The sequence below is a fragment of the Lissotriton helveticus genome, chromosome 9 (assembly GCF_964261635.1).
Source record: "Lissotriton helveticus chromosome 9, aLisHel1.1, whole genome shotgun sequence".
Classification (NCBI taxonomy): Eukaryota; Metazoa; Chordata; class Amphibia; order Caudata; family Salamandridae; genus Lissotriton; species Lissotriton helveticus.
In genome coordinates this window covers 588,120,091-588,143,074 of record NC_136070.1, presented here as the reverse complement: position 1 = coordinate 588,143,074, position 22,984 = coordinate 588,120,091, and the positions used below count along the sequence as shown (strand labels likewise).

General features: G+C 47.7%; 1 protein-coding gene across 8 annotated transcripts in view; it reads right to left on the bottom strand.

Annotated features, from left to right (window-relative positions):
• MAJIN (membrane anchored junction protein) overlaps window positions 1–22,984 on the bottom strand; it is an 801,090-nt gene that overhangs the window by 406,306 nt on the left and 371,800 nt on the right. For all 8 annotated transcript variants that reach the window (XM_078660571.1, XM_078660573.1, XM_078660568.1 and 5 more), the window contains one exon: window positions 1,813–1,922. In XM_078660571.1, coding sequence (XP_078516697.1) covers window positions 1,813–1,922 — 110 coding nt within the window. The remainder of the gene's footprint in view (window positions 1–1,812; window positions 1,923–22,984) is intronic.

Sequence of the window (22,984 nt, the reverse complement as noted above, 5' to 3'; positions counted from 1 at the left end):
TTTAAGCCAGTAGTAGGAAAGCATTCTCTGGTGGTAAGCTTTGTACTAGCATAATCCTCGCACCTGATCCTAAAATAAAATAAGATTATTTTTTTTAGTTGCATCAACGAAAGATGGGGGTGGTGGGGTCGAAGGAAGTCTTCTCCTTCCTTCCACCCCCCTCTTATGCCATGCTGTGGCCCAATAGGAAGATCATTGGTGACGATGTATGAGGCAAGTCTCATAGAAAGAGTATTTGTTTGTCTGCCATCCATTTAAAGAGTTCGTATGCAAAATGAGTTTTGAGAAATATACAGGTGAAGATGTTAACTTTGTATAATACTGATCTATGGAATAAAGAGTTGAGCATAATCCTCAGCTCAGTGTTCTAAAGAGAATCTAAACTTACCTTCGTGAATACTAAGGCATTTTTAATTATTGATTATTGCGGGGAAAACAAGTATCCAGAGGATATATTTCTAAAATGTTTAAACATTTTATTTTATTTAACATCCTACCAAGCCATGAAGAGAGTCTCAAGAAAACAGATTTGGTAACCAGGTTCGAAAGCAAACACAAGGGGCGCTCTGCAGACAGTATCGGGAAAAGTATGCAGCAATAATAACATTGGTGCTTCTAGGAGAGAAGGGTCGGTTACCAATTCAACCCTAATAATCCTTTCAAAGAAGAGAACACAACAACAGCAAAATTCCTTTCCGAGCACACATAGAAAATTGAAATGTCATAATTGATGTTAAGAACACAAATGTAGTCTTAGTCCACTTTTAATCCATAAGCACCAGTTCAGGATCAGTGTTTAATCCAATTTCTTGTCACAGCCAGTAATCCATATGATACAGTCCATATAACAAGTGTTGATTTCTTCAATAGTACATCTTGATATAGCGGATACAGCCAACACGTGTTTTGTCATAAGGTATTATATACCTGCACTTCTTCAGGTCTGATGTTATGGATACACAGTCTCACAATAATGAATAGGCATCAAAGGTAGAACCGTCACCAATCAGTGTATCACACGGGATATCGTCACCAGATTCCGAATACATCACAGAATTTAGTCCGTTCAGACCAAAAGAGAACCATCACCCACCTTAGACATTTATTAGGAAGTGATGAGTGTGCAGAAGAAAAGTGCCACCCAAAACAAAGGAAAAGACTGAACAATCGTAAAGGCAAATAGTACAGTTGAAAAAATGGCAAGGGAACCATCAAAGAGAATCAATCCGCATGGCTACCAGCAAAACATAACCCTATAGGGTCAGAGCCAAAAGAAGGGAAAGAGACAGATGAGATTAAACTTAGATAATAACCTGTCACAATATCGGTAATGTGGATGTCTATGTGCGGTCCTTCGGTGCTGTCAAACCAGTCCGTCATACAGCGAAATGCCTACCTATAATCTAAAACAGATGCCAATTAGTGACTCAAAACGTAGGACTAACTTGCATATGGCTGGGTCTGAACTGAGGGGGCGAAGTGAGAACGATGATGGATTCAACCCAGATCTGTGACTGGGGAGTGAGTGTCTGAAAAGTTTCAGCGCTCCATCCATCATCTCCTTTTGTTTGCTTTAAATTTATTTTACATCAAAGTTGGTTTTGGATGTTTTGGGGTTTCTCTTGTCGTTTTTTTCTGTCCTCTCATTGACAATTGCTCCACGAGGTTTAGGCTGACTTGTTTTCGTATTTTATATTAATTAAATATTTTCTAGGTATCTACATAATGGTGAAAATCAGAGATATTGTGTATGCTGCTAAAACATTTTGTATAAGGTTAGTAGATGACACAGATAAAAAAGTTTTCACTAACCTTAGTAACTTTCGCTGTGCAAAGTGCCACTGTTCTGGGTGTTGGACTCTTTTGCGTTTCACTGATACTTTGCCTTCATCTCCTACTATATGCTGATGCGTGAGGCCGCCCTATAAAATATTAAAAAATGTATGTACACATTTCCATTTTTATTTACTCCACATTAATCAACTAGGCACTATCCCAATAGATGATTACTGTCCCAACATCTGACATTAGCTCAGGCTTATAATTTCTTATATAACATTATTGGTTACCACACCAACAACAACGATAGTGAGGCAGACATTTTAGGACTGTGGAACCCAGTTCCCTGTCATGAAAAATATAAAAGACATGGGGGGGGGGGGGGGACAGGGTAGGGATACAGTGACCCCCTTGGCCAGGTGGGGAATGCCAGAGGGAATCCCCATGGCTAAAAACTTAATTTGTTTTTAAGAGTACAGTGATCCGCTGAGGATCCACTGTAAAATTGACCCTCCCTCGGTGGTCAGCACATTGGCTAATGTGAAGTACTATTATTGAAGTTCAGTTGGCAATAATCTACCTCTAGTGATGGAATAGTCAGATCGCCTGACTGTTGCAAGAACTGTATAGTACACTACTCCTAGAGATGGGGTTATAATTTGCATCCAATGCATGTACACATTTTAGATAGAACCCCCTTTCTTGACAGTAAGCTCAAAAATCACCAACAGATACTGCTGAATGCCTTTATGGCATACAACAGCATCATCCCAGACTATATACCCTGGGATTCAGAAAAAGTGGCTGTCTTACTAAAATGATCTGGTCTATCTCAAAAGGTAAATTTATTTTGCATAGGTGCCAACAAACATTATTTGTTTGTGCTACAAGATCCGCTAGCATTTTAGCATAGCGCTTAGCATCAGACTTGATGAAGGATATTGGATGATAAGAACCACAACGCTCTGAATCATTATTTGTTTTTGGGAAAGAAAGCAATATTGATTTACCATCAAGATGATGGTACTGAAAGCTTTTCTCCAAATTAATTGATCCCTGTCTAAAAGAAAGTTGTCAGTAATCCCAAAAAGCTTTATAACATTTGGAGGGAATTGAATCAGCCACAGGAGTACTTCACCTGCTCTAATTATCTCTTCTGTATTCAAGTGTAGCACAGTCGCACAAGTCACTACTTGTGTAATGATATATCTGTAAGAGACCTTAGTTAGTGATAGATTCCTTACCTTAGAATATCCCCAGGCGTCAGACTGGATCAGGAAAGTTTTGCTTAGCAGTACCCCTGCGTGTCAGTAGGTGGCGTCCTGCGACTCCGCATCCGTCACTGGCGTCGTAAGCGCAGAGATGACGTCACAGAGAGTACTTAGGTGCCACCCATGTGCACTGACATCAGTTCTGTACATGACTTTCCACGCCAGGAACGCAGAGCCATGCAAGATACTGACCATTGGTGCATAAAACTAGGGTCCTAAAAGGAATGACCTTAACCCTAGTAATCAGTTCACAGAATAGGGAGGATGGGTGGGTCGGTAAGGAATCTTTCACTAACTAATGTCTCTTACAGATATATTGTTACACAAGTAGTAACTTGTGCATCTGAAAGAGACAAGTTAGTGATAGATTCCTTACCTTAGAATAGATACCCCAGCAATACCAACCCCGGTGGTGGGTCTGCAAACAAGATTACAGAAAGTCACGGAGCACAGAACGGCCAAAGAAGCTGTCTCTCCGGACCTGATTGTCAAGGCAGTAGTGCTTCATAAACGTGTGCAAAGAGGCCCACGTAGCTGCCTGACAAATGTCTTGCAAGGGAACACCGCGTCCCAAGGCAGTAGTGGCTGCAGTTGCCCTGGTCGAATGGGCACGCAGCCCCACAGGAGGCTCCTTCTTGGCCAAGGAATAACATGCTTTGATGCACAGAACAACCCACCGGGAGATGGTCCGTTTGTGCACAGCCCAACCTTTTTTGGCACCCACGTAGCCAACAAAGAGCTGATCATCCACCCGGAACTGCTGTGTTTGCTGCAGATAGAATGTGAGTGCACATTCTGGGTCCAGATGGTGGAGCCCTTCCTTCTCCCTGGAAGGATGCGGAGGCGGAAAGAAGGTAGGCAAAGTGATGGTCTGGCCGATGTGGAAGGGCGTGACAACCTTTAGCAGGAAAGAAGGACGGGTCCTTAGAACCACCTTGTCTGGATGAATTGAAAGGAAAGGAGGTTTGGAAGAAAGAGCCTGGAGCTCACTCACTCGTCTGGCAGAGGTGATAGCCACCAGGAAAGCAGTCTTTAAAGTGAGAAAACATAAGGGACAGTTATGAAGGGGCTCAAAGGGAGCGCATATCAAATAAGTTAAGACAAGATTCAAGTTCCACTGAGGCATTTTGAAAGGCACGGGAGGAAATGTGTGTGTAATGCCTTTGAGGAAATGGTTAACAACCGAGGACTTAAAAAGAGAAGGCTGATCAGGAAGCCTTAGAAAGGCGGAGATAGCAGAAAGATAACCTTTGATAGTGCCCAAAGCAGAGCCCTGCTGGGCCAAAGACAGAAGAAACAGAAGAACATCAGAAAGAGGGGCAAAAAGGGGATCCACAGCTTTGCTGTGCACCATGCCACAAAGTTTTCCACATTGCAGGCGTATAGCGTCTTAGTGGAAGGATGCCTGGCTGCCAGAATGACATCATAGACTTCAGGAGGAAGGTCGAAAGCCGTCAACTGATCCCGATCAATCTCCACGCATGGAAGTGAAGGCTGGACAGGTTCGGGTGGAGGACCGTCCCCTGCTGCTGCGACACAAGATCCTCCCAAAGAGGCAGATGGATCGGGGATCGACGCTCATACTGAGTAGCTCGGGATACCATACTCTTCGAGCCCAGTCCACAGCCACAAGAATGACTTGGGCCCGGTCGCGCCTGATCTTCTTCAGCACTCTGGGCAGAAGTGGTATAGACGGAAAGGCGTACAACAGACCGCAACTCCACTCGCGATGAAAAGCGTCTCCGAGCGAGTGTCGCCTTGGAAATTCCAACGCGCAGAACTGATGCGTGTTCTCTCCAGTAGCGAACAGATCTAACCAAGGCTCTCCCCACTGTAGAAAGAGACCTTGCGCTACTTCCGAGTTCAGACGACATTCGTGATCCATCATGCACGGGTGGCTGAGTTCGCCCGCCCTGGCGTTCAAAGAACCTGCCGGGTTTTGAACCACCAAGGTAATGCCTTGATGTTCCAGCCATGTCCAGAGGCGCAGAGCCTCCTGACATAGGGTCCAGGACCCCACCCCGCCCTGTTTGTTGCAATACCACATGGCCGTGGTGTTGTCCGTGAACACCTGCACCACACTACCCCGGACCAAGGGAAAGAATGCCTTCAGTGCAAGTCGGATCGCCCACAGCTCTATAAGGTTGATATGGAGCCGGGACTCCACTGGAGACCAGATGCCTCTGATCTCCGCCTCTCCCAAGTGGCCTCCCCATCCCAGGAGGGAGGCATTCGTCACCACAGTGTGCTCCGGTTGGGGAAGGGAGAGGGATCTGCCACTGACCCAATCGCGATTCGTGAGGCACCACTACAATTGTCGTGCAGTGTCCTCCGAGATCTGAACATGATCGGACAGGTTGCCCTGATGTTGCGCCCACTGGAACTTCAGGGCCCACTGCAGAGCCCGCATATGCCATCTGGCATGTGTCACCAGCAGAATGCAGGAGGCCATCAGGCCCAAAAGCCGGAGTGTCATCCTGACCAAAACACGGGATAGAGGCTGAAAGGTCGGAATCATAGCCTGAATATCCCGGGATCGCTGTTCCGGAGGATAAATCCAAAACATCACTGAATCCAGAACCGCTCAGATGAAGGGGAGCTTCTGAGAGGGACTCAGGTGCGACTTCGGCACGTTGATGGAGAACCCTAGCAATTGCAGGAGGTCGGCCGTAGTCTGCAGGTGGTTGACGACTGCCTGGGGCGAGCCCGCCTTCAACAACCAGTCGTCGAGGTAGGGGAAGACTGACACCCCTGACCTGCGCAGGTGAGCTGCGACCACCGCCATCACCTTCGTGAACACCCAAGGGGCACTGGTGAGGCCGAGGGGAGCATGACAAACTGAAAATGCTCCTGGCATACCGTGAACCGCAGGTAGCGCTGGTTGGCCGGCAGGACGGGGATATGAAAATAAGCGTCCTGCAAGTCCAACGCTACCATCCAGTCTCCAGGGTCGATGGCAGACAGGACCTGAGCCAGAGTCAGCATTTTGAATTTCTCCTTCCGGAGGAAGCGATCAACGTCCTGGAGGTCCAAGATGGGGCGCAGGCCCCCCTTGTGGACCAGAAAGTAGTGGGAATAACAACCACTCCCTACTTCCTGCCTGGGAACATACTCGATGGTCCGCTTGGCCAAGAGGACCGTAACTTCCTGTCGAAGAAGGTCCAAATGATCCCCCGACATGCGGTGGCACTGAGGTGGCATGTCTGGAGGGGAGGACTGAAGAGGAAGGGAGTAACCTTTGCAGATTATCCGCAGTACCAACTTGTCTGATGTAATTTCGCGCCAGTGGTGGAGGTGGTGGTGGACCCTGCCACCCACCGGCGTGGGGTGATCCCTGAAGCTTGGATTAGGAAGGATTGGAGGTGGAAGCAGCGGGGGTAGAGGTGGATTGACCTGCACGCTGGTTCCCAGACCCGCCCCCGTGGAAGCCACTGCTGAGGCTGGTTCTGCACAGGTTTGTTGGAGGAGCGTGCCTCTGCCCTGGCCACGGAAGGAACGAAACCCAGGAGGGGCAGGGATCTTTGTAGAAAGACCCAAGGACTTGGCTGTGGTCCGTGAGTCCTTAAAACGCTCCAGTGCACTGTCGGCCTTATCGCCAAAGAGGCGGAAGCCATCAAAGGACATGTCCATGAGCGAGCCCTGGACATCGGGCGAGAACCCAGTCAAACGCAACCAGGCATGGCGCCGCAACGCCACAGTCGTGGAAATTGCCCTGCCCAATGAATCAACGGTATCCAAACCACACCTGATGGCAAACTTAGCCGCATCCTTACCCGCAGCGATCGCTTGGGAAAGGATAGCCTGGACCTCCTCAGAACACTGAGTAACGGAATCCCACACTGCGTGGGAGTAATAGCCCAACAAGCAGGCGGTGTTAACCGATCGCAGCCCTAAGCTGGCCGAGGAGAACAACCTCTTACCCAATTGCTCCAGCCTCTTCGAGTCCTTCTCCAGCAGAGCCGTGGGAAAGGCACTCTGCGACGTCGAGGCATGAATGACCAGTCTCTCAGGCATCGGGTGAGTGGTCAGGAAGGCGGGATCACCAGGCTTCGGGCGGTGACGCCTGGTGACATTTTTATCCAACAGTGCCCCCGTGGCCGGCCGCAACCAAGTGCCCAAGAGGACTTCGGTAAGGGCATCATTGAAAGGAAGCAACGGCTCCGACGATGTAGACACCGTCTGGAGCACCTCAGTAGGAGGTTGGTTTTGAGGGCCACTGTAGGGAGGTCGAGGTTGAGAGCCTCCGCAGCCTGACGGAGCACCATGGTGTAGGAAGCACCTTCCTCCATAGTAGGAGGAGGAGAGGCAAACCCCGGGTCAGAAGAGACATCGAGTTCGCCTGCATCCTCCAGGTCGTCCACCCAATCTTGCTTGGAATCACATTGCCAGGTAACAGGGTCCTCGGACCCCTCCCAGTCGTCGTCCGCCTCTGGCGTAGAGGGTGCCGGTACCGGGAGAAGGGACGAACAGCGCAGAGAACTGCGTCGGCCGGGGCAGGGAAGGAGCCGCTTCCCAATTCGGATCCCAGGCCGGAACAAAATGGTCCTGGAACCGGGGCAAGGGTGGGATGAACAGCACCTAGTGTGGTGCCGGGGTGGAGCCGAGGGCGGCACCGGGGCCGGAGCCGGCAGTGCTGCACCTCGTGTCACCGGGGCCGGAGCCAGCGGCGTAGGATCATGTGGCGCAGGATCCGGTGGCAGAGCTGCCGGGCCAGCAGGATCTGGACACGGTACCATGGGGCTCGAAGGCACGCAGGCAGGAGCCCGAGGCCTAAAAAGGCGGTCCATGGCAGCAAGAAACTCTTGCACCTGTTCGGGAGTGGCATATGGACCCGGGTATGGCGGGTAGGCCGCGGGACTCCCAAGCTCCAGAGGAGCCTATGAGGAGCGACAGGGGGATGTCGGAGAGCGAACGCGCTTCTTTGACTTCTTTTTATGGCATCGCTTACCGGAATCCAAAGACTTGGAGCCCAAGGAGCGACGGCTTCGGTCTCGAGAGCGGCAGCGGGAACGGCCCCTGGACCCAGAGCGGCGGTGTGACGAATGCCGAACCTCCAGCAACTTCCGGCGCCGCTCCCGCAAGGCCTTTGGGGCCATGGTTCGACAGTCCGGTCAGGCCCGGGAGTCGTGATCTGTCTCCAGGCAGTAGAGGCACACATCGTGGGGGTCCACCACCGACATATTACGGCTACATGTCCCACAAGACTTAAAGCCGGGCATCCCTACGTGCACGAGGATAAGAAAGAGGAGAGACAAAAGTCTCAAAAGAGTAGTCAATAAGTGTCTAAGTTACGTGCTCAATCCGGATTTGCGCTTGCTGGAGTGGAAAAAGAAAGAACTGACATCAGCGCGCATGGGTGGCGCCTAAGTACTCTCCGTGACGTCATCTTGGCGCTTACGACGCCAGTGACGGACGTGGAGCCGCAGGACACCACCTACTGACACGCAGGGATACTGCTAAGCAAAACTTTCCGCATCCAGTCTGACGCCTGGGTATATTCTAAGGTAAGGAATCTATCACTAACGCTAACTCTTTCTGATACAAAATTTTAAGTATGCTTCTTCATCAGGAGTACAGTTTACTTCCTGCTTTTCGATAGAACCATAAGTGTTGTCCATATAAAGATTTAAGTAAAATTCACAAACTACTTACAGGATGGTCCTAGGTTGCTGTACCTCATTTGCTTCATTACTTAAAACTGTAGTAGTATAATTTCTATTAATTGTATCCTTTAATTTGAGCTCTTATATCCAACCTGTTAAGTCAGTATGCTCCAACAACTTAAGGGAAAGGATTTTCCACTCTGGATCAACGGGAAATGTGTTGGTACATGGATGTCCAGATGTTTAAAAGTCTTGAGCTCTTCATTGTCAGATATCTGATCGAGGCTCAGGTGATCATGCTCAATTTGTAGTTGTGTCAATATTTGGCATAGTAACTCTGTTTCATTATCAATCACCTCATCTTTATGTACAGTGTAGCTTTTTTTTAAAAATCTGTTTATTAGATTTTTGAGAAACATGTTATAATGCACAGTGATGTACTAATTAACGCATCAATCCCCAACACACCCACCCCCGGCCCCCCCCCCACCCGGCATGGCTAATGAGGTTACAACGTTCACTTGACGGAACATCAGCATCACAGAGTCAATAAAATACGACATACAATACCATGGTAATAAATACAGTTGCTGTAACAGTCTGTCCTATCTCTAGCACTGAGCAGCCTATATGCAATCACAGCATCACAAATCAGGGTGGCTTAACAAATATACAGTGAGCGGGGCCCAAATTCTCTAGGCCGTGAAGCCTCAGGAATTTCGTCATCATAGATCTCCAACTGATCCCTGCAATAAAGTAAGGCACAAATCCTTTTTTTAACAGTGGGAACAGATTTTGCCCCCCAATTCAGTGCCACCTCCCTCTTGGCGATCAGGGTTGAGACTGCTACAATGCATCGATTGCCGGGCTTGAGACTCTTAATGCTACCCAGGAGGCACATATCCGGAGTACAGCGCACAGGTTCTATAACAACATCCGTTAGCACCTTCATCACCCTAGACCAAAACTCCAATACACCAGCCCAGGACCATGCCAGGAGCAGAAAATCGTCGTCCGCTTGTCCACACCTCACACAATTAGCATCTTCTCGCAGGCCAACCTTACAGAGTTGCAATGGGGTATAGTACAACTGGTGCAAGAACTTAAAGTAGATCATACGAAGATTACAGTTCGATGTGAGGCACCCAGAGAGTGCAGAGCAGGTTTGCCACTGCTCTGTCGTTAATGCGGGTCCCAGCACCACACTCCATTTTGAAAAAGAGGGGTGTTGTCCTGGCTCATTTTCCCTTTGCAATGCATTGTAAAACCTGGTAATAAGGCACTTTTTTTCTGTCCCAGCCAGCACCGCCTGCCGTGCTCGCATCGGCCTAGCCTCTGCTGGAAAGGCCGGGTAAATAGCTTGTCGCACCCGTACACATACAAACCCTAGGATAAAGCTGCAACACCGATCCCCTTGTACGTCCTACGATGAACGAAACTGCCCTTGTTTATACAAGTCCCCCAAGGTAGTAATGCCGACGGCCGCTAGTTCTCGTAGTGGAAGTTTTTCCCGAGCCGCCGAGATATCTGGGTGTGCAGCCAGTGGTAACGAAGGGGCATGCAGTGTGGGAAGATGTTTTTTTTTGCTAAGGCCCTCCAGGCCCGCGCTGTGCACAGTGCAGGATTTATTCGTTTCTGGGCCCACCCATCCCCCCCAAGAGGGTGACCGGCTGTAGCGGCAATGGAAGCACAGCATTCGCCTCTATCGCAGTGTGGGGTTGAAAACGCCGTGGAAAGTGCCAATAGTGTGCAAACTGCGCTTTTGTGCACAGATAATAGAGCCGTAAATCAGGCGCCTCGAAGCCCAGGCATTCAAAAGAGTTGCACTAAGATTTCACAACTGCATCTGGGTTTCTTGCCACCTCACACGCACGTGAGCAGTGCAGACTGGAGTGTACGTAACAACGCAACGTTCAATCTAATCGTAATATTTACAAAGAGATAAAGTAATTTGGCCAAGATAGTCATTTTAATTACTGCGATTCGATCAGCTAGCGAAAAAGGCAGACAAGTCCATCGCTCTGTCTGCTCAATGATCTGTGTGATTGCCCGGCCATAGTTCTCAGAGATCACCCGTATCCCTAGCTACTTCACTGGAACCTGAGTCCACGCCAGCGGGAAGTCCATCTCTACCTCCAGAGTTCCAGCCGTGAGCAGAAACACAGTAGACTTTGCCCAATTAATCTCCAGCCCAGAATACCTCTCAAACTTAACGTACTCCCAGAGAAGTGCTGGTAGGAAGGTGGCAGGCTCCCTTACGTACAACAGCATTTCATCAGAGTTGAGTGAAACCACCAAAGGTCGCTACCTAAAGCGAAGCGCAGCCGCAGCATGCTGTTGCCGAAGTTTACAGGCCAACGGCTCTAGCACGAGTGCGAACAGCATCAGTGACAAGGGGCAACTCTGAAGCGTACCCCACTCCATAGGGAAAGCTGAGGACACCCATCCATTAACACGCACTCGTGCCAGATGCGCAGTGTACAGCACCCTTATCCACTGCAAAAGGAATGGAAGAAGATCCATTATAGTGAAAACGGTAAACATATAGTCCCACTGCAGGGAATCGAATGCCTTTGCTGCGTCTAGCAACACAGCAACTGCCTGGAATGCCGGGTCAAAATAATGCAGTGTGGAGAACACCGTAGACAAGTTGTTTGCAGTAAATCTAGTCACAAAACCCGACGGATCCAGCAGAACCAGAAGGGGAACAAGTGGCTGAAGCCTGATGGCTATCATTTTAGCCAATATCTTGGCATCTATATTAATAATGGAAAGAGGTCTATAGGAGTCGCACCGATTGGCAGCCTTATCGGGCTTCAGGAGTGTCACCAATAAAGCCTCTTTTAGGGAGGGTGGGAGTTTTCCCTCTTCGTAGGCCTCCGCATACACATCCAGCAGCCGAGGGAATAATTCATCCACATAAGCCTTATAGAACTCACTGGGGAGTCCATCCAGCCCGCAGCCTTAAATGTGGGAAGAGACATTATAGCTAACTTAACATCTTCAACATCAAAGGGCTGTGTAATGTACTCCCTCTGTTCCTGGGATAACCACCACAGTGCGACGTAGCCTAGATAGGAGTGTATCTCCTTTTGTGGCACTGCAGTATGGATGGGCATCAAATTCCACTCCGCTCGCGGAAATTGCGATAATTTGACATTTTCGCGATCCGCGAAGAGCGCGAAAATGCCAAAATTTCCGCGATCCGCAGCGTACCGGAATTTTTTTTCATGCTTGCGCTGTAAAAATACGTTCTTGCGTGCACGATCGCCTTACCTGGATACACGCATTCGCTGGCAAGTTTTCCCGAACCGGTCGCGTGCTCCACGAGATGTTGGTAGCCGTTTGCGCTATCTCACGAGAGTTCGCGCCCGCAATCACGTCATTCATCTCGCGATCATGCACCGCGAGAGTATGAGATCTCATAAACGTCATTCTCCACCGCGAGCGAGAGCGTGAGGACACGAACACGTCATATCGAACGTGACAAGGAGCGAGAGAACCCGAACACGTCATTCTCCACCGCGAGCGAGAGCGTGAGGACGCGAACACGTCATATCAAACGCGACAAGGAGCGAGAGAACCCGAACACATCATATCCAACGCGACAGGGAGCGAGAGACCGCAAACACGTCATTTTGGACGCGCCATCTACATCCGGCGGAAGTAAGGTGAAGCTCGAGAACTCGAACATGTACAATTTTCAATCTGGAGAAGATTATCATCTCTAGCAGCATAAAACCTTCTGCAAATGATGATTTGGATGAAAAAACTCCTCAGATTTACATTTGGCTGTCCTTTTTTGTGCAAGGAGTCATTTTTTAAAGTGGGGGAAGAGAGGAAGGGCCACAGAATCTCCAACTTCCGGTTCCTGTCCAGCAGGCTCCTCCCAGTGCTTTGTCCATCTCCTGCTCATTCTGCCTTTGGATTTTAAGCTGGAAAGATCACTCTTTTTGTCTGCTGCATCATTTTTATTGGATTTGAGGATTTTTGAATTGGATATTTTACAAGAAAGTGGTTGTTGTGTCTGTTTGATTGGGGGCATTGCAGTTGTTTCAACTACAATTTAATTTTGGTACATATCATTCCTTAAATTGTTGTGGGTAGTAGTAGTCGGTAGGCCCAGAGCTAGTCATGGGCGAGTGCATGATGAAGCAACTGTTCATTTGGTGTTTTTTTAATGTATTTCATTTTCAAGCATCATTTAAGGCATGGATGGCATTGGATTGAGTTGGGAAATGTGTTTTTTTGGGGTGGGCTTTCTGTTGTTGGGCCTGGCCAAGTGGCTGGTGGCCATTTAGAAGCCTAGGCCTGCAACCTTGTCTGGCCTTGTCTGCCAACAGGCCTGCTTTCATCCAGTAGGCTCAGAGCAGGTAGCCACAGCTGCATTAAACAAGTGTTTCTGTGTGGTCTGTTGAATTTAGACATCATTTAGGGCATGGATGGCATTGGATTGAGTTGGGAAATGTGTTTTTTTGGAGTGGGCTTTCTGATGTTGGGCCTGGCCATGTGGCTGGTGGCCATTTTGAAGCCTAGGCCTGCAAGCTTGTCTGGCCTTGTCTGCCAACAGGCCTGCTTTCATCTGGTAGGCTCAGAGTAGGTAGCCACAGCTGCATTAAACAAGTGTTTCTGTGTGGTCTGTTGAATTTAGACATAATTTAGGGCATGGATGGCATTGGATTGAGTTGGGAAATGTGTTTTTTTGGGGTTGGCTTTCTGTTGTTGGGCCTGGCCATGTGGCTGGTGTCCATTTAAAAGCCTAGGCCTGGAAGCTTGTCTGGCCTTGTCTGCCAACAGGCCTGTTTTTATCCAGTAGACTCAGAGCAGGTAGCCACAGCTGCATTAAACAAGTGTTTCAGTGTAGTCTGTTGAATTTAGACATCATTTAGGGCATGGATGGCATTGGATTGAGTTGGGAAATGATTTTTTTTGGGGTGGGCTTTCTGATGTTGTGCCTGGCCATGTGGCTGGTGGCCATTTTGAAGCTTAGGCCTGCAAGCTTGTCTGGCCTTGTCTTCCAACAGGCCTGCTTTCATCTGGTAGGCTCAGAGCAGGTAGCCACAGCTTTATTAATCAAGAGTTTCTGTGTGGTCTGTTGAATTTAGACATCATTTAGGGCATGGAAGGCATTGGATTGAGTTGGGAAATGTGTTTTTTTGGGGTGGGCTTTCTGATGCTGGTCCTGGCCATGTGGCTGGTGGCCATTCTGAAGCCTAGGCCTGCAACCTTGTCTGGCCTTGTCTGCCAACAGGCCTGCTTTCATCCAGTAGGCTCAGAGCAGATAGCCACAGCTTTATTAAGCAAGTGTTTCTGTGTGGTCTGTAGAATTTAGACATCATTTAGGGCATGGATGGCATTGGATTGAGTTGGGAAATTTGTTTTTTTGGGGTGGGCTTTCTGATGTTGGGTGTCTTAAAGACATGCCTTTGTTGTGTGTGTCTGGTGTGTGTTGGTGTGCTATGCATGCACCCTGCAGACCTTTTTTGGGCCTGTGAATTTTAGTTTTTGTATTTTATTGCATTAAAAAGGCAGAGCAGTGAGTGTCCATGTGGCTGGTGGCCTTTTTTGTGGTGGGAGTTATTAGTGTCCTGCTTTTGCCATATAGGCCTGCATGGTTTTCCTATTGGCTTACTGCTTCCATCCATTCACCCCCTTTGCCAGCAGCAGCTCCATGAATGATGTGATGCTCAAATAATTTAATGGTCCACCCCACTTCCATTACATTTTTATTTTGGTGGTTCTTATTCTATTTCCTATCCTTCCTGAGAGTGTAGTGTGTACACAGTAGTATAACATAGGTCTTGTTGACAAACTCTCAGAAATGGCTAGACTATATCTTTTGTTTGTTTGTTTGATTGTACTAGTGCAGTAGTAACTGAACCACAACAACAAATGCAACATTTCACTGATGTTCTTCTCCTGGCTTATTTGCTTTTAGGTGCACAAAAAGCCAGAGGAGGATGTGTCATCATCATCACCCGTTGTACTGCCAGCCAGACAGAAGTCCTGCTGCCCATCACGTCCACGTGTGACCACAACTTGTGTACCTGCGTCCTGCCTGACATCTGAAGAAGATGGCCCCAAAAAAGGTACCAGGTCCAGTACCAAGAAAGTTGCCGGTGAGAAGAAGGAACAGAAAAAGGAAGTGCCACTAACCACAACTGGTGTGGCGGCCAATGTTATTTTTGGGACCAGAAAAATTACGCCTGCAGCAGCGTTGTCTGGGAACCAATCTGGGAGCAGCACCTCCGCACCAGCAGTCCAATCCCACCAACCTAGGCCCAAGCCCTTGAGTGTCGCAGAGTTAGCCAGTCTACTAATGAGCGGCGATGTTGAAATCTCATTATCGCAAAGTAGTACACAATCAACACAGGCGGAAAATCAGCAGATAAGTGTGCAGCTGCAACAACAACAGCAGCAGCCACAAGAACAGCAGCACCCGCAAGAACAACAGCAGCCGCAAGAACAGCAGCAGTCGCAAGAACAGCAGCAGCCGCAAGAACAGCACACAATAGTAGTTGCTGCTCCTGAATTAGGGGCATTTCAGGAAATCGAGCTTCCTGCAGACAAAGTGGAGCACACCACTGTTTCGGAAGATCTATTGTCTTCCAGACCACCAGCAAGGAAAAGGAGGCTTAGTCCATCATCTTCTTCTTCTTCAAGCCCCGCTTCTGATGATCGTGATGCCACTTGGCAGCCACCAGCTCAGTCTGAGAGTGATGCACACCACAAGACAATGCTTCTGAAAAGGAAGGTTCCAGAAAAACTTAGAGTTATGGAGGTAGATGTACAAGAGGGGGATGATGTTGATGAAGACGAGCCAGTCATCACGCACATCACTCCCGCCCGAAAGGGGATGGAGACCAACATTATCACCCTATCCAGAAAGGATGCTGCTGAACGGGATGTAGCATGGATACCACCAACACAGGTTACACCACCACGATCTCCAGCTGCCATATTTTCAAAGGCCCAGCTGGGACCTACATCCAGCTCAACCATCTCAGTAGGTAGTGGTAGTAAAAGTCACAGTGTAGCTGCACAGAGTCACATTCCAAGCACACCCTCCAGTTCATCTGGTATTGAAAGTGGCACATACAGCAGAGTCAGAAAGTTCTCCTCCCCAGTTTAGGACTTCTTTTCTGTTAGCACCAAGGAGGAGAACGTTGCTACATGCTCAATTTGTCGACAAGTTGTTCGGCGGGGTAAGCTTGGTACAAACTATGGTACCGTAGGCCAAGCAAGTCATCTCAGAATACACTACACTATGGTGTGGGTGAATCACCTACTTCACTTAAAACAAAGAAGAAAAACTCAACCCATTGAAGTTGGGCAGGAAGAATCAGGGGACGATATTATTGCGGTGGAAGTTGAAGAAGGGGAGGCATTTCTAGCCCTGCCCCCAGTAGTGTAGTGGTACCTCCCACATCCTCCTCAGCAACATCTCAGTGGCACCGCAGTAAGAGCCATACTCAGAGTCAGGCTGAGACAGCAAGGCGACCGATTACTGCAATGAGACAAAGTGTGTAGTTGAGCTTAAGTGGGTTAATGAAAACAACAGCAGCACAAAGGAAAGTAATTCAGCCAACCATTGAGAGCATGCTTAGGTTGGAGGGGCAGTTCCAACGCAACCACCCAACGGCACGGTTGTACAGTGCAAAGCTGGCTAAAATGTTAGCGCTGGACCTTCTCCCTTTTTCATTTGTGGAAGGGGTGGGTTTCCTTGAATTTGTGTCAGCCATCTGCCCTAAATGGAAGGTTCCCAGCCGGTCCTATTTCGCAAGAATTGCTGTTCCGGCACTACATCATGACGTGCTGGAATTGGTTGGACACGCTTTGCAGCAGAGTGCTGTTCACAATATCCACCTGACAACAGACATGTGGACCAGTTGCCAAGCCACAGATTACATGTGCATCACTGCACACTGGGTCTCTTTTGTGGGGGTTAGAGATAAGCTATCTGAAAGAGGTGCTGTTGACACAGCTGAGATTTTTAAAGCTACTCGGAAACATGCAACTGTACCCATGTTCGCCATGGAGAAATCTCATACTGCTGTAAACATTTTGGAAGAGTTTCGCAGCAAGGTTTTTGAATGGCTGCGCCCAAGAGGGCTTAGTATTGGTTTTGTTGCCCCGGATAATGGCAGTAATGTACCTTGGTTCCTATTTCAGGGTTCCGTGTTTGGCGCACTGCATAAATATTATAGTTCAAGACTATCTGAAAAAAGAACCCATAGTCAGCAACTTACTGACCACCTGCCGAAGAATATGCACTAATTCCAGCCATTCTTTTAAAGCTCGGAAGCAGCTGAGGATCATTCAGGGAGAGGTGTGGCGCCGTGGCCAGGGTGACTGACTCCGGAACCTGGGGATCACGGTTCGATCTCTGGGGCCGGCGGCAGATTAGCCCAGCACCATGTGACTCTGGGCAATAGCTTGCTTAATCTTCCCGACGGCCCCCAGCGCCTAAAGACCCTAACGGGTGATGGTTCGCGCTTTACAAATGTGGATTATTATTATTATTATTATTCAACGTGAATATAACATGCCAGTCAAAGCCCTCATCCAGGAGGTGGCAACACGTTGGAACGCAACGTATTACATGCTTGATCGTCTGTTTGAGCAGTACAGGCCACTCAATGAGTATGTCATGCAAAGACTGGATGCTACTGTGAAAGGCATGACCCTTCAGATGGACCAATGGTGTCTAGTTAAATGCCTGACTGACATGCTTCGTCCTTTTGAGGTCTTCACACGTGAAGTCAGTAAGGAGGACTGTACAATGGGCCAAGCTATCCCATTATTGCAAATGCAAAAGCATCAGCTGAAGAAGGTGTCTGAATCATACAAAGGTGTAGAGGAAAAAGAAGAAGCATATGACTTGGTGAAGAGCTTAGCCCGTCGCTTAGCTGAAAATACAAGGGTGCAAAATAAGATTTTGTCACAAGAACATTACATTTCTGCCACAATTCTGGATCCACGGGCCACATTTGCACTGAAGACATTAATTCCTTTTTCAGAGATGGATGTTGCCCGCTACAAAACTTGGATAGCTGAGGCAGCGAGTAAGTTGGAAAATGAACGGCTGCTAATTAAAAGCCCGCTAGATCAACCCACAAGAAGTACTGCAGCAGGGCATGTGGCATCAAGTGCAACTTCGGAGGCTGAGGGCAGTGGTTTTGGCTCACAACACTCACCATCACTATCGACAACAGCAACAATAACTGGATCATTAGGCCCAGTAGAATCGTTACACGATTGGTATTTACAGTTAGGCATTGGTAAGCACAGTGCTGATGCACAGAGAAAAGAGCACAAAAAAGGTTAGCAGCAGCACCCCTGAACATTGAGAGGATGGTCCAGGCCTATCTGAATGACCCAACAGAGGTGTACATTGATCAAAACCCAATGCAGTATTGGTATAGGAAAAGGGCTGAATGGCCACTGCTCAGCAGGCTGGCGATAAGCTATCTGGCTCGCCCTGTCGCAAGTGTCTCTACCGAACGTGTTTTCAGTGCTGCTGCTACCATTGTAACAGTGAGAAGGACCAGTTTCTCGCCCAAAAACGTGGAGAGGTTAACAGTGATCAAAGGGAATCAGCACTTCATACCACCGAATTACACAATACATGAATCTTCGAGAAGATAGCCCTTATTAAGGCCAACATCCCCTCCTCACCTCCGGTATCATCTGCGGCCAACCCCCCTCCCCCCGCTTCATCCTTTACCCAGTTTCCTCCTTTGACTCGAGATACTTTTCTCCCCCTACTGGCCCGGGTTAAATCGGGTTCCACCCAGGATATTGGTCCTGCATTTGCCCTAAAAGAGTTTTTTTCAATCTGTTCCTCCCCTCCTCTTACTTTGATTAATCACTCCCTTAGTACGGGCACTGTTCCTCATGCCCATAAATCGGCAGTCATCATTCCGATTTTGAAAAAGGCAGGCACTGACCCTTCTCTGCCTGCCAACTACCGTCCTATTTCCCTTCTTCCCTACCTGGCAAAGGTCTCAGAGGCTCATATCACCAGGTCCCTGAGTTCCTTTGTGGAATCCACGGGTTGTCTCTCTGCTCGTCAGGCGGGCTTCCGCCCGCTGCACTCTACCGAGAAGGTAGTCGTCTCGGTGATGGATAAACTTAGGGAGGGCATTGACAACTGCCGGCCCCAGGCCTTGGTCCTGTTAGATCTGTCCGCCGCGTTCGACACGGTGGACCATGACATCCTGCTGACCCGTGTCGAGGCGGCGGGCATTGGGGGCACGGCCCTTGCCTGGCTCCGTTCCTTTTTAACGGACAGGGAGCAAGCCGTCCATCTGGCCGATTTCACTGCTCCACCTCGGAGAGTGACCTGCGGAGTCCCCCTGGGCTCCTCCTTGTCCCCCTTGTTATTTAATTTATACATCTCACCCCTCATTTTTTCTTTACAGCAGATGGAGGTCTCGGTGTTCAATTACGCCGATGACCTCCAACTTATCTTCAACCTTTCCTCCTCCCCTTCCTCTGCTTCGAATTTTCAGAGGGTCATGCTCTTTATCCAAGGGTGGATGAACTGCAACCACCTCAAATTAAACCCTGACAAGACCGAATTGGTTTTGGCGGGGGGTGGTTGCAGTCCCTGGTCTCCTTCCTTTTGGCCCCACTCCCTTGGTCCCCCTCCCCTTCCAGTTCCCAAGGTCAAAACTCTGGGCATCTTCATTAACCCCCTGCTTATTCTTCACACGCAGATTAACTCAGTGGTGTCTGCCTGCTTCTTCTCCCTTCGTATAATCCGAAAGGTTTCCCGCTTCTTCTCGGCCGCTGCACTCAAGCTCATTCTCATGGCTATGGTGCTCTCGCGCCTTGATTATGGGAATGTGATTTACAACGGCGCACCGGCCTACCTGATTCGCCGGCTCCAACTGATACAAAATCAGGCGGCTCGCCTGATCTATGGTCTCCCTAAATTCAACCATGCCGCCCCTTTGTTACAGTCCTTGCATTGGTTACTGGTGAGGGAGAGGGCCCTCTTCAAGTTGGGCTGCATCACGTATCAGGCTAGGTCGGGGACTGCCCCCGCCTTCCTCTGTGAAGCCATCTCACCCTATCTTCCGATCAGAGAGCTCCGCTCCACCTATCAGGCTCTCCTGTCAGTTCCCCGTTTTAGAAAGCAGAAGTCAGGGGGGGCCGGATTTGCGGTCCTAGCCCCATCCTTCTGGAACTCACTCCCTCTCGCACTCAGGACTACATCTTCCTATCAGGAATTTCGCAAATCACTCAAGACTTTCCTGTTTTCCAGATCTGCAGCAGTCTAGCCTCTTGCCTCGCCTCCACTGACTCACAGCTATCCAGCGCCATGAAACCGTTCCGGTATAAGCGCGCTTAACAAATATTTTAAAATTCAAACTCAAATTCAAGGGAGGAAGATGAGGACAGCGGCTCAGGTGACGGAAGTAGTGTGTTACATGATTACCTACTACTGGCTGAACCCCCAGAGTTTGAGGACGAGCTATACTTCTCTGACAATTAGGCTTACACTTACTGTCTTCCTCCCTTATTTTCCTTTATTTGTGTGTCTGTCTTTCCGGTTACAAACTGTGAATCACAACAAATCTATCACCACCGTCTTCTACTCTTATTTCAATATACAAGTTTCAGGTGTCTGCCTTTCACAGTACAGTCCTCCGAAACCAGCTCCTCAGCTCCATCCTCATGAATCTCCCTAAATCCATTGCCATCAAGACAAATGATGATTGGATGATGCAAAAGAGAAGAAAAAACTAAAATCTTTCCTAGTCCCGCCAAAAGTAGTAGAACATGATGACTACTATAGCTATCCTCCTTTCAGAGCCGAGAGAGACTGCCCATTAACTGAAAATGAGATGGAACAGGTAATGATTGATGCCATGCATTGGACGCAGACTGAGTGATTTTGTTGTTTGTTGTGCATGAAGTTATTTCATTGTGCACTAATCATCTTTCTACAGTACACACTAAACGTAACGCAAGGCAATTTTCCCCTTCTTGCAACTATTTTTAATAAGAAATTTGTACTTCTACTGCAGCTTGATACATTGCTTTTGATTGAATACAGGAAGGGGACTCAATCTGCACACTGAGTATGACAACAGAACTGTCCAAGATGATGATGGCGAAAAAGACGGCCCGTTAACTTACGATGAGAAGGAACAGGTAATGAAAATGAATGTCATGCATTAGACACCTGACTCTGAGCGATTGGTGTTTGTGTTTTTGTTGTTTGTTTGTTGTGCATGAAGTGAAGTCAAAGTGTACTGGTAGTCTTACTGTACACACTAAAGAGTGACTCAAGTCAATAATATTTCTACTCTTGTTGTGTAATAACAAAATTGTACTTCTACTGCAGGCCGATCTTCACAGTCAGTCAGTACAAGTATCGGAGATGATTGATGGAATAATAACAAGTCAGGAGGACGTTTCATGAGTGGCATAAAAGGTAAACATGTCAACAACAACCACAGCAGACCTAAATTTCTGTGTAGAAGTGGAGTCGAGTGTAGCGGTGGGATGACTGCGGTGCATTGATTTACTCACTTAAATTGTAAAATGCTATGTTGCTGGATATGTGCTTTGTCCGACTCTTTAAAAAAAAGTACTCTAAATGGAGGATGTGCTAAGCAACGTGCCATCACTGTGGACCTGCTCTGTCCTGTTGTTGTTGAAGGTCAATGCTGGAAACAGACTAGAGTAGAGATGATGCATACATACCGCCTCGGAAAGTGTTCTTGTTGCACTACACTATAACTTGTGCATTTCTTTCAACTTTGTTTCTCAATATCCCTTTTGTTTTTCCATCTACAATTACAGGCCGGGCCTTGCGCTATACTTGGGAAAACATTACAATGCACACTTACCTTACCAATAAATCTACATTTGCCTTGCAGGCAGTGGCGACTGGCGACACTCAAGATTGATGGACGAGAGGACCAAGATGAATGCCGAGGATAACACAGTAACAGTTTCAACTTTCATTATCTTTTAAATAATTTGATTCATTTTTTTGTCTACAATCTTTACAACAGTGTGTTCTTCTTGTTGTTATTATTATCATTAGGTTTGCTCTCTGTTTATGATTCATCCCTACCAATATTTAAAAACAATTATTTGCTATCTGTAAAAGTAAGCCCGGAACAACTGATTAAGAACTGTATGTAATCCGGTTCTCCTTATCAATCATCATCATGCATGCATTTCCTTTTTCTCCCTTAACATATTGATATGGATAGGGTAGTCTACAGAGATTGTGTTTTGTTGTTTGTCCTTGCGTACTGTTTTTCATTTTCAAACCTTTCCCCAAACCCCCCTTCCCATCCATTCAACAAACCCTAACCCTCTTCCCCCGGGCTGTGTGACTTATTGAGGTGTGACTAAATTAAATGTACACCAATAATTTATCACACGCTTGCTTGGGCGGATGTGGCGAAAGCAACAGTACTTCAATTTCAAGGCAGAGCGAGGATCTTCTTCTGCTTGGCCACCCATGAACAGTATATTTTAGAGGTGATTTTTATTTACCAAAGTAACATATACATCCTCATTAATTGCCGGTATTGATAGGATTTGCTGTCATCCTCATACACAGCACTAACTGTTACGCTTGTGTCGAGTGTACTGTAGGCCTACTCAAGTGAGTCAACACAACTATAGTTTGTAACTCTGTTTAGTAGGCTATCACCACCACTGTTATGTTTTGTTGTAAAATATTTTTGCATATTATTGTTTCTCTGTAAGTTCTTTCCTGTACTTCATTCTACTACTCCTCGAACAGTCTCTCTCAGGCAACTGACTGTCTCATTTTCTTTTTTTGCAAATGCTGCTGCCCTGCCAGTGTCTACTACTACTACCACCACCACAACCATGGCATGTTAGGAGAGGAAACCATCATCACCATGCAGTCATCGCTGTGCCTAAGTTAAACATCAAGCAAAGGTAGGAGAAGTTTGGGGGAGGCATAATTAATAATGGACATGTTTTCAATTCACACACCCCTTTGAGTCCAGTTAAAGAATGCACAGACTAGAATAGAGAGACTGACAGTACTAGTAGGACAACTCAATCAGTGAGGGGTGCCGCATCTATCTTTTTGTGTCTTACAAAGTCAGCCAATTATTTAAATCAAACACTGGCTATGGGCGGCCCTGCACCAGCAAGGAAACAGTGTGATGTAAAACAGTAACCCCACCCACAAAACGTTAGCAACATTGTATGTAAATTAGAAATATTGATTTAATAAGAACCCTAACAAAAATAAACTATGTAACAAAAGCACAAAACCTGACCCACCCCTCTCCCTAACCCCAACCAATGTCCAATTGTCCA